At 41.3% G+C, this 11,867-nt stretch overlaps 1 protein-coding gene across 1 annotated transcript; it reads left to right on the top strand.

Annotated features, from left to right (window-relative positions):
* The first annotated feature begins 2,407 nt into the window (after positions 1-2,407).
* Positions 2,408-11,522, top strand: LOC117776339 (potassium-transporting ATPase alpha chain 1). The gene is made up of 24 exons (XM_034610185.1): positions 2,408-3,195; positions 3,898-4,002; positions 4,250-4,309; positions 4,421-4,624; positions 4,787-4,900; positions 5,030-5,164; positions 5,395-5,512; positions 5,704-5,972; positions 6,147-6,225; positions 6,346-6,465; positions 6,606-6,715; positions 7,201-7,335; positions 7,448-7,640; positions 7,725-7,900; positions 8,028-8,164; positions 8,266-8,416; positions 8,711-8,879; positions 9,048-9,202; positions 9,480-9,603; positions 9,820-9,965; positions 10,089-10,222; positions 10,705-10,806; positions 10,981-11,072; positions 11,182-11,522. The coding sequence occupies exons 1-24, from the start codon at positions 3,184-3,186 to the stop codon at positions 11,208-11,210; spliced, it is 3,069 nt and encodes a 1,022-aa protein (XP_034466076.1). The 5' UTR covers positions 2,408-3,183; the 3' UTR covers positions 11,211-11,522.
* The last annotated feature ends 345 nt before the right edge of the window (positions 11,523-11,867 follow it).

Here is an 11,867-nt window from a genome sequence, read left to right as displayed (position 1 = left end):
TTGGGGGGGATCAATCAAAGAAAACCTGTTTAATCTAACCTACTTCCACAACACTGATGATACTAATGTTTAGGAATTTATCTTTTATTTCTACCTCATGGCCACTGGGGGGCTCTGTACTCCAGCTCTGACGCGATCTTTAGGTGCTGGTAGTGAAACAAGTAATGGAGCATTTAGCTGTAACCTTTAGGAGGTCTCTTTAATATGATTGAATACAAAATTGAGGTAAGAATATGATCAACATAATTAATTGAAGCAGAAGAGATGTCCTGCTTTGAAACTCAAGGGTCAAGCTAATAGAGAAATGCTGGGTTCACATTTCATATTATGCAATTCAATAATGTATTCTGTTTTGATAATTCTTAATTTATTTTTCCTTATACAAAATAAAAAATGTCTTTGTCTGTTAGCCCAAACACTTCGCTTTTTAAAATTTTATTTGGGTGAACCCTTTAACGTGGCTGTTGAAGGCAGAGGGAACATTTCAGTGTGTGTGTTTCTAAGTGTGTCCCTGTGTTGGAACCTCTGTCCCTCTTCTGTTACCCCATCAACCACTGTTCTCTCTCCTCTCACCTGTCCCCCCAATAACGTGTGATTAGAGCTGATAAAATCAGACTGATAACATTTTTGATTGCACTGTCACTTTGCAGTAAACTCTACAGCACAATGTTGACTCTCCGAAACATATCTTACCTGGCTGCTATTTACCCAGCATGCAACATGTTCTGGGCAGGAACAGGGAAGAGACAGGGTGACCTTACCTCAACTTTTACCCATTACTCGCTTTGTTATACAATTTATTGGAATAATGTATTTTTTCTAGAAATTGAATCATGTTCTCTTGTTGAGAGTAATTTTTCTTACTCTGTAAAATTTAAATGAATCCAATATATCTCTGCCAATAGGCAGTTACATTTTTCTAATATAATCTGGTATATTTTTTATGACAGGATGACTGTAATTAGGTCACTTCATATTCTACAAACCTTATTTTTCTACATTGTCTACTGTAATGGTCCTCGTCAGATGTTCCTGATAGCATGTGGACAGGGCTGCTGACGTATGTCAGATATAATGTCACCCTCAACGGCCAACAAACAAACGTGTCCTTAGTGGTCATGGGTTTCTATTTCAATGAAATCCAAGGATCCAAGAGCCACCAAAACTCCAAATTCAGGATTATAATCATTTGTCACATTAATCAACAGATCTGTATAAACAGACTGACAACCAACCTAACTAAAACCAGGTTATTTATGTTTTCTGATTCTGTTTAAAATTGTGTCATTGGTGATGTTAGTTAATCATTAAATTCATGTACTCAGTCAGTTGTTGGTAGCTGATCAGAGGAGAACACAATGTTTTTTTCTAATTTGTCATAAAAACTTCATAGTCATGTTAATTAGTAAGTTAAAATATCAGCAAATAAAAGATTAAAACTCATGTTGTTTTCCAGTTTTTCTCATCTTGGACTTGTTTTAATTCATCATATTATCCACCGGCTCCTTGTAGTTAATGTGGAGCTGAGGGCTCAGTTTGTTTAATGTAAACAGTGATTCGCAGTCATATACAGCAAACCCTGAATAGCTTTCAGTCCTGCAATGTGAATTATATTCACATGGAAAAAAAAGGAATAACTGTATGTGACATGGATCAAAATGTCTTGTTTGTTTGTTTTTTTCTTTAGTGCACATCACAGATTTCTAAAATCAGCTTGACTTCTGTTTTTAGGGAGCTGTCGTCGTGGAAACACCAGCTGGGTATCACAACCAGACATCATGACAAATGAGGTGCATACACCTGCAGCGAGGAGTGTATCAATCAAACATGGCAGTGAAGTGAGGGGCAGAAGCTGTAGACAGAGGAGGCCATGAACTCAGATGGCCGGTGTGTCATGAGAGTGTCACACAGACAGTTAGCCTGCAGCAGGAGGAGGAGGAGGAGGAGGAGGAGGAGGAGGAGGAAGAGGAAAGCTGACCTCAGTGGACACATTGAGCTACAGGCAGTTTTCTCCCTGTTTGACTTCATGGTGCTGCAGGGAATCATTAACTATGTTTACGTGGACGCCAATATTCAAATATTAACCAGATTAAGACCTAAAAGTGTGAATAAGACATGTAAACAGCATTTTCTGGTTAAACTAAACAGAATAAGGTCATACTCAATATCAACAGAAGCCAAATTAAGACTTCTGGAGTATTCGGATCCTAGTTGCATTATTAAGTCTTAATCACCTTTTAACATCTTGTTTCGCGGCAATTTGAGGCATTGACATGTATGGTAGTTCGGACTATGCTCTGTGACATGTCAATGGGAATATGAGTGGAATTTTCTATGAGCAACTCATGTAAACATCATGATCAAAACCTGATTCAGAATGAGGTCAATAGCCGGACCTTTACTGATCTAGTGGCTCAGCTATCAGGGTGTGCATTGTACAAACTGGTCCAAGTTCTTCTATCTTTTTCCCTATGATTGTATTTGAGCATCCACTCATAGATGTATGGCAGCAGCAGAGATGGCCAATAATCCCTGGACTGGTGCAGCCACCTTTTCTCAGGTTATAGTTAGTCTATTAAAAACAGTCAATCAGTGGATGTATATAATGAATCAAAGGCCAAAGTAAGTTTTAGTGTAAATTACTGTTGTGCAATGTCAGGCAGTCTGGTAGGAATGACATTGGTTTGTTTTAACCTTCACTGCTCCTTCCTCCAATCAGTTTATCAGGAAAAGAAACGTGTGGCGGAAAGATAAGAGATACCAGAGAAACATTAGCCTACGCATAGCCTGTGATATGAGTGTGAGTGTGTGGTGGTGCATGTGTGTGTGTTGTGTGTGACCTGTCCAGGGGTGACATTGTTGCTACTTGAGGTACCTTTTTTACGCAGATCGTGGCATTTAAGTACGTGTGGTGTTTCTGCGCATGTGTGTATTGAAGGGGGGGGGGGGGTTTATGGTATAAAAGGCTTTTCCATAAAATGTTTCCTGTTTTTAACCATTGTGTGTGTGTGTTTGCATGTGTGTGTGTGTGAGAGAGCAAGAGAGACAGAGAGAGAGGGAGAAACGGGGTCTATGTTTGGGACTGGATGGTAACGGAGAGCCAAAATTTCTGTGGCAAAGAAAGGTCGAGTGGTCTGGACCTCCATTGATTTAGGAGAGCAGTCCCCTATCACACCAGCAGCCATGAGTAAAACGGTAGGAGACCCGAGAGGATGACTGTTCACACTGTTATTGGGAGACGCTAGTGAACTCTTTTAATCTGTAAAAAAGTGGTCAAATGTTTTAATTTAATTTGCAAATTCACAGACTCGATCAGTTTTAACAGAGGAAATGGTGTTAGTAAGGTGTTATTTACTGCACACACACTAAATTAACAAGTTTTAACAATTATAATTGTCAATACGAAATGTGTTTTCTTTTTCAATTTATAATACTTAATACTAGATTTGTATAAGATAAAGCTTTTATTATGGATGCTATTTCAGTTAATGTCAGTGCATCAATAAATTCTTATACATAAATTATTAATAGTGAAGCATTTATTTTCTGTTTCTATATTTCATCTATTTGAACAATTTGAGGTCAAACAAAATTCTGCAGTTATGTGACTCTTCTTCATGCTAGGTGCATTTGTTTTATTTGAAATGGACGTGTACTCCAGTATGCAGTATGGAATGTCAGGATTTGTGTAGATCTATTTACAACAAAACTGACCAATCATCTGTTTGAATTGTCACACGTTCACATTTAGTAAGCAACACAGAAACATATATTTTACTTAGTTTTGGTATCAGTCACATCGGGGATGTCAAGCATTCAGGTCAGACGGGGATACTTTCTTTTAAAATTTACAAATGTAAATATTTCCTCCCCCCATGTCTGTATTTCTGCATCTAGGACTCTTACAACATGTTCGAGATGGATGGAGAGATGGACAAGAAGAAGTCGAAAAAGATGAAGAAAAAGGAGAGGCTGGAGGGCATGAAGAAAGAAATGGACATTGTGAGTATAAAGACTAAAGAGTGGGGATTTAAATCCATGGATCAGTAATCAACCCAGCTCCTCATAGATTAACATAGGATTTACAGGTGATACTAAAGATGCCTCAGATCTGCACAGTTGTGAGAAGATGTAGGTTTAGCTCATGAGACAAAGTCTGACTTAAATTCCAGCTGCAGTGAAGTTATGACCAAGTTGAATAAATCACCTTAAATCACTGTGATGATTAATGTCGTGTGTCCCCCTGCAGGACGACCACGAGATTACAATTGAAGAGCTGGAGATGAGATATACCACGAATGTTGACAAGGTAATGATTGAATCATTTCTCTTGCCTCACATCATTCTTATCTATTCTGTATTTACTTTCATTTTGTCACAAGTACTCTTTTAATCATGTTTTTCTGTTCTCCATCCCCAGGGCTTGACTACCACATTTGCCCAGCAGGTCCTGGAGAGAGATGGTGCTAATGAGCTGAAGCCTCCCAAAGGAACCCCGGAGTATGTGAAGTTTGCCCGGCAGCTGGCCGGAGGGCTGCAGTGTCTGATGTGGGTCGCCGCTGTCATCTGCTTCATCGCCTTTGGAATTGAACTTGGGAGAGGGAACGTCACCTGCTTTGACGATGTGAGTGACTTTGCCATTTTTATCAGTGAGCGTTTCTCCTCAAGTGCACTGATAAGAGCGAGAGAAACAGAAAAAGTTGCACAGAGGAAAGGGAGGAGCACAATTTGAATCTGCCATTTCTAGCTTCCCGTTGTTTTGGTTACATCTTCTGTCTGACTTCAGCTTTACTTGGCCATCGTGCTGATTACTGTCGTCGTGGTAACTGGATGCTTTGGTTACTACCAAGAGTTCAAGAGTACAAACATCATTGCCAGCTTCAAGAATCTGGTGCCACAGGTAAGTAAAAAAAAAAAATGTTTAAAGTGCAGGTGCAAAAAAGTACATTGTTGGAATTCAATATTTACAGCTTCTCAATCTTTCCACGTCCTTTCTTCCTGTGTTAATCTTCCTCATGTTCTCCAACAGCAAGCCGTTGTGATCCGTGATGGCCAGAAAAACCAGATCAATGCCAGCCAACTGGTGGTGGGAGATTTGGTGGAAGTCAAAGGAGGAGACAGGGTCCCTGCTGATATTCGCATCATCACTAGTCAGTCCTGCAAGGTAAGATACATACATACCACACATAGGCAAACTCTACGTACATAAAGAAGGAGATTCTGCTTGTGAGGACAATTTAAAGGACGATTTAAAATTGTCGTTGATTTCCCTGGTGTGTGTGTGTGTGTGTGTGTGTGTGTGTGTGTGTGTGTGTGTGTGTGTGTGTGTGTGTGTGTGTGTGTGTGTGTGTGTGTGTGTGTGTGTGTGTGTGTGTGTGTGTGTGTGTTTGCCAGGTGGATAACTCATCCTTGACAGGCGAGTCTGAACCTCAAACCAGGAGTCCAGACTGTACTCATGAGAATCCACTGGAGACCAGAAACATTGCTTTCTTCTCTACCACTATTCTGGAAGGTACAGTACATACTGCACATGCTTATTTATATAGGCTGACTTATATATACACCAATCAGCCACAACATTAAAACCATTATTTTCTCATTTATTTGTTCATGTGCTGTTATTTTGTGCTCATAATGTGCAAAGTGCCTTGCTCAGGGGCACCATGATCACCCATATAAGAATAAATGTCTTCTCCTCTCCAGGTGTAGCGACCGGTGTGATTATCAACACAGGTGATCGTACCATCATCGGTCGGATCGCCAGCTTGGCGAGCGGCGTTGGCAATGAGAAGACGCCCATCGCCATAGAAATCGAGCATTTTGTGGACATCATTGCTGGTCTTGCGATCTTCTTCGGGTTTACCTTCTTTGTGGTCGCCATGTTTATCGGATACGCCTTCCTGGAAGCCATGATCTTCTTCATGGCTATCGTGGTGGCTTATGTGCCAGAGGGGCTCCTTGCTACCGTCACTGTGAGTCAATGCAACACAAATGGGGATTTCTACGTGTGATATGGTCTCACAGTATCTTCTGAGGATTCTCCATTAATGTTCACTTTTCAATATGGCACCAAGATTTGCACTGGTCTAGCCTGTGTGTGAAATAAAGTGAATATGTTCAGTAACAGGCTGTGTCTTTGCTAACAGGTATGTCTGTCTCTGACGGCTAAACGACTCGCCAGGAAGAACTGTGTTGTAAAGAACCTGGAGGCTGTGGAGACATTAGGTCAGTAAACCACTAAAAAACACTTATGTTCTGAATTCAGTCGTATGATCTGTAAAAAAAAAGGTTTGGTCTCTATTAAACTGTAGATTTAGATATTCATCTGTGTGTGTGTGTATTTAGGCTCCACTTCAGTGATCTGCTCTGATAAGACGGGCACCCTGACCCAGAACAGGATGACTGTGGCTCACCTTTGGTTTGACAACCATATCCACGCTGCTGACACCACTGAAGATCAGTCAGGTAAAGAAAAGTACAATAATACAAGCACCGTTTTGATATAGACATTACTACAGTACAACATGCTAACGTGTTGGTTGCTTTTTAAAGATAGGATTCATGTTATTTTACACGTTAATCATCATGTGATTGTGTGGTTGCAGGCCAAAGTTTCGACCAGTCATCAGAGACATGGCGATCACTGGCGAGAGTGACTACCCTGTGCAACAGAGCGACATTCAGACCTGATCAGGAAGGAATACCTATTCCTAGGGTACATATTTGTAGAGGACATTTATTTTGTGATGACCAGACAAAATGTTGCATCCAAAATAATCAAGTTGTATATTGGAGTTACGATCGCATTGGGTTGTTATTATTAGTTAAAGGTTCAGTGTGTAGAATGTAGTGACATCTAGTGGTGAAGTTGCATGTTGCAGCTGAACACCCCTCCCCTCACCCTCACCCTCCCCTTCCAAACATGAAAGAGAACCTGTGGCAGACTTCAGTTGTCATAAAAACTCCAGGGGTGTTTAGTTTGTCCAGTCTGGGCTACTGTAAAAAACATGGCAGCCTCCGTAGAGGACCCACACCTGATGTAAATATATGTAAAATATATTTCTAGGGTGAAGAAAACAACAATTTAGTTCAATTTAGATAATAACAAACTCATGAAAACATCACTAGGATTATTTTCTATTCGATTTCTGTTTCTAATCTTTTTGTCTCTATGTCTCTCTCTTATCCCGTTTCACACAGAAACTCGTGGTGGGAGATGCGTCAGAGACGGCTCTGCTGAAGTTCACCGAGCTCACTGTTGGGAACACCATGGACTACCGTAATCGCTACAAGAAAGTGGTGGAACTGCCCTTTAACTCCACCAACAAGTTCCAAGTGAGTACTTTGTTGTTAATGGACGTGTATTTGAAACTGTGATACTACTACAGTAAAAATCCTGTGATTAATATTGAGTTTGACTCATCTCTCGTCTACCATCTCTCTCCAGCTGTCTATTCATGAACTGGAGGATCCACTGGACCTGCGCTACCTGCTGGTGATGAAGGGTGCACCAGAGCGAATCCTAGAGCGCTGCTCCACTATTCTGATCAAAGGCCAGGAGCTGCCACTGGATGAGCAGTGGCAAGAAGCTTTTCAGACTGCTTACATGGACCTGGGAGGACTGGGAGAAAGAGTTCTGGGTTAGAAAGTTCTTTTACCAACACTGATGTGGGCTAATTGATTAGTTGTGTCATTTTTTTAGCAATCTTTTCCTCCCCTCTCAGGTTTCTGTCATATCTATCTTAACGATAAGGAGTTCCCTCGTGGTTATCGCTTTGACCCCGATGAGATGAATTTCACCACGTCGGGACTGTGCTTTGCTGGTCTCATCTCGATGATTGACCCCCCGAGAGCCACCGTACCCGACGCAGTGATGAAATGTCGTACTGCTGGCATCCGGGTGCGTTCACGTCCCCCCCACACACACAGATTGTTTGGGCTTTAAAACAGACCTTTGCTTTCACTTTCTACATTTATCTATGTGTATTTTCTTGTCACCTAATTGTTTAAGTATCTTGAAACCTCAGGTCGTCATGGTGACTGGAGACCATCCAATCACAGCGAGGGCAATCGCAGCCAATGTTGGCATCATCTCAGAAGGCAGTGAAACAGTGGAAGATATCGCCCAGAGGAAGCGCATTCCTGTGGAACAAGTCAACAAGAGGTACTGGGACGCTGTCCACACTTTGAGCTCATCTCTGTCGCAGATCAGGAAAACGACTGTTCATTTTTCATTTTGTGTGTGTGTGTGGTGTGTGTGTGCAGGGACGCCCGTGCTTGTGTGATCAGCGGTGGTCAGCTGAAAGACATGAGCAGTGAGGAGTTGGATGACGCCCTGAGGAACCACCCCGAGATGGTGTTTGCAAGAACCTCACCTCAGCAGAAACTGATCATTGTGGAGAGCTGTCAGCGTCTGGTAAATATACACAGAAACACACACACACACACACACACACACACACACACACACACACACACACACACACACACACACACACACACACACACACACACACACACACACACACACGTTTTGCTTTACCACCTGTGTCTTCTCAACTCGTAACCGATTGATCGATCGACTTTAGTTAACGAAGTCGACACACATACAATTGGTAGGGTTGTGAATGAATAAAGGAAAGAGGAAGAGATTGGTTTGCATGTGGTCATAATTCACTGTGTGAGGGACTTTCCATCCTTCCTCCTCCAGGGCTCCATCGTCGCTGTTACAGGTGATGGAGTGAACGACTCGCCGGCTCTCAAGAAGGCCGACATTGGCATTGCCATGGGGATCGCCGGTTCAGATGCTGCCAAGAACGCTGCTGACATGATCCTGTTGGACGACAACTTCGCTTCCATCGTCACCGGAGTGGAGCAGGGTGAGGCTTAGTGAACGAAAGAGAAATAATGTATGAATCACATACGAACCGTATCCCCAGTTTTCATTAATGACTGACTTTAAATATTAATAGTGCTGGGTCCAGATAGTAACAAATTACCAGAAGGAAAAACACTGTGTGAAGTTTTTGTGTCTGTGTTCATCTCAGGCCGTCTTATCTTTGACAACCTGAAGAAGTCTATCGCCTACACACTGACCAAAAATATTCCGGAGCTGACTCCATATCTGGTCTACATCACCGTCAGCGTGCCTCTTCCTCTCGGCTGCATCACGATCCTCTTCATCGAACTGGCCACTGACATCGTGAGTAATAGTGCTGATGGAACCAGTTCAGCAAGAAAAGGAACAACTTATTTATGGTGGTTACAGCTGCAATCAGTTATTAACAGATGATGATTGTGTTTAATATTTGCTTGCACTTCACCGTGATGTGTGCACTTTCATTTTAAAGCACCAACCTTTTCCTTTACAGCAGGCGACATGGTGACACTTATAGTATAATGTAGCTACATCTTTATAGTCCTCACTCCCGTATCTTCTGTACAGTGATGCTTTTTGTCTGCTCCTGTCTCTCCGGTAGTACCCCTCTGTCTCTCTGGCCTATGAGAAAGCAGAGAGTGACATCATGAACCTGAAGCCCAGGAACCCTCGTCGTGATAGGCTGGTAAACGAACCCCTGGCTGCGTACTCGTACTTTCAGATAGGTGAGACGTGTGTGTGCATCTCTACAAGTCAACAAAGCATGAATTCTCTATATCACTACTGTTCTTACCTCAGTTACATTAAAGTGAAATCATACTTTTCAAGGGCATGAAATAGACAAGTTACAGACTTAAAATCTGCGAGTGTCTCACAGCCAATGAGCTACATTTATATGCTTTTAAAATAGTATTGACCCATTTTTCCTCTCTGTCTTGCAGGAGCCATCCAGTCTTTTGCAGGTTTTACAGATTATTTCTCAGCGATGGCCCAGGAGGGCTGGTTCCCGCTCTTGTGCGTCGGCCTACGTGCTCAGTGGGAGGACGTTCACCTTCAGGACCTACAGGACAGCTATGGGCAAGAATGGGTGAGTGTAGACATAGAGATCCAACCTTTGGGTAATGTGGTTGGGTGATGGCATGATTTATATTTATTTTATCAGCACAGAAACCAAATATCTCCTCCCTCATGTGATCTCCTGTGCTTGCAGTCATTCAGCCAGAGGTTGTACCAGGAGTACACCTGCTACACTGTATTCTTTGTCAGTATAGAGATCTGTCAGATCTCTGACGTGCTGATCAGAAAGACTCGACGTCTGTCTGTGTTCCAGCAAGGCTTCTTCAGGTCAGTACAGACCCGTCCCAAATATGAATGACATTGTTTTTTAATAGCTGAGATTATAGGATTAACGTTTGCTGGGTTTATTCTCTGTCTACCAACATGAACAACTCTCTATGTTGCATTAACCCCTGTTGTTAGTCTTCTGATCATTAAAACATAATTTTTTCTACTTTTGCTCTTTTACATATTTAAATAAATTTGTTAAGAAACCCTATGTGTTCATGGCAGGTTGTTCTCAGGAACCAAATCACATTCTTTAACATCATATTTTGTTATTCATGAATATTTCAATTCTAAATCTCCCGTTACAGCTGCGTAAAACTAAATCTTATCTCATGTATTTATTTGCATGCAGAGCCATCCTGTCTCTTTGTGTTGTCAGTGGTCCATTTAAATGGATCAGACTAAATCTGAACTAATCTGTTTCGGATTGTAACAAGATTCCAGCTGAGTGTTTGGTTGTTTAAGTGTTTATCTGTGTGCAGGAACCGTGTCCTGGTTTCTGCCATCGTCTTCCAGCTGTTACTCGGTAATCTGCTTTGTTACTGCCCGGGAATGCCCAACATCTTCAATTTCATGCCAATCAGGTAAAAGGCCCACAGAGCCATGGTCTGTAAATCAAAGCTCACACTGGATTAGAAGACAAAGTTTAATTTAGATATCATAACAATGAAATACACATGAAGAAAATGATCTTTCCTAAATGCTCATTGCTTTTTTATATATAAAACAACTAATGTGACATGTTGTTTTCGCTTCAGGGTCCAGTGGTGGTTTGTTCCTCTTCCGTTTGGTATTTTAATCTTTGTCTACGATGAGATCAGGAAACTAGGAGTCAGGAGATATCCTGGAAGTAAGCTGAAATCCATCCCATCTCACTCTATAACCATTCAGCCAACATTAACATCCCCACTGTCTCCATCTGTTCACGTCTCGTCAATCTCTGCTTTGTGCTCTCTCAGGTTGGTGGGATCAGGAGTTATACTACTGAGAGGCTCCTCCCTTCATCCGTCCAGCCACATGCATGAAAGCATCACTCCTAAACCGAATGCTGCAGACCTGGATGGTCTTACTCAATTTACTTTTCATCTATATCACTTTGTGATCTATGTATTTATAGATTATCCTCGTCTTTTAATATTAATAACCTCATATTCATATTCAAGAGTCTGACTAAATCCTTTAAAAAAAAAAGTAATCAATACTGAAAGTCATTGTTGGATAATAATTCTCACAGATTCGTTGTGTCCCAGCTCTTTGACTGTGGCTGCCTTGTATTTGTACTAATAAAGAATTTGAAGACCAATGATGACTTCAAACAAACAAAAGAAGAAATATTTAAATTCTATATTGCTTCATGCGTTTTTTGTCAAGGGTTGTATCTTTACTCAACTTTAGAGTTGTTGTTTGCTTTTGAATGTTATGGAATTTTTTTAATTCCGACTTACTCATGTTGCACTTGAGGTTCACTCTGGAAAATGTGTTATCTGGTTTAAAGCCTCATGTCTAATTGATAACAGCTCAATATGCATGTGGAACTACATCGATTCAGTCAACAAAAAAATCAACCTGGGTATTAAGTCAAATGTTATTCTTTGAACCAGCTTCCAGGTAAAATTAGCACCAAATGACAGCACATGCTACTGGT

The sequence above is a fragment of the Hippoglossus hippoglossus genome, chromosome 16 (genome assembly GCF_009819705.1).
Source record: "Hippoglossus hippoglossus isolate fHipHip1 chromosome 16, fHipHip1.pri, whole genome shotgun sequence".
Classification (NCBI taxonomy): domain Eukaryota; kingdom Metazoa; phylum Chordata; class Actinopteri; order Pleuronectiformes; family Pleuronectidae; genus Hippoglossus; species Hippoglossus hippoglossus.
Note: the sequence above shows the minus strand (reverse complement) of the source record. Positions and strands in the feature narration are given on the sequence as shown.

Coding starts and splice junctions, on each gene's coding strand:
- LOC117776339 (XM_034610185.1), top strand. Junction 4,003..4,249: donor TGAAGAAAGAAATGGACATT/GTGAGTATAAAG, acceptor GTCCCCCTGCAG/GACGACCACGAGATTACAAT. Junction 7,901..8,027: donor GTCGTACTGCTGGCATCCGG/GTGCGTTCACGT, acceptor TTGAAACCTCAG/GTCGTCATGGTGACTGGAGA.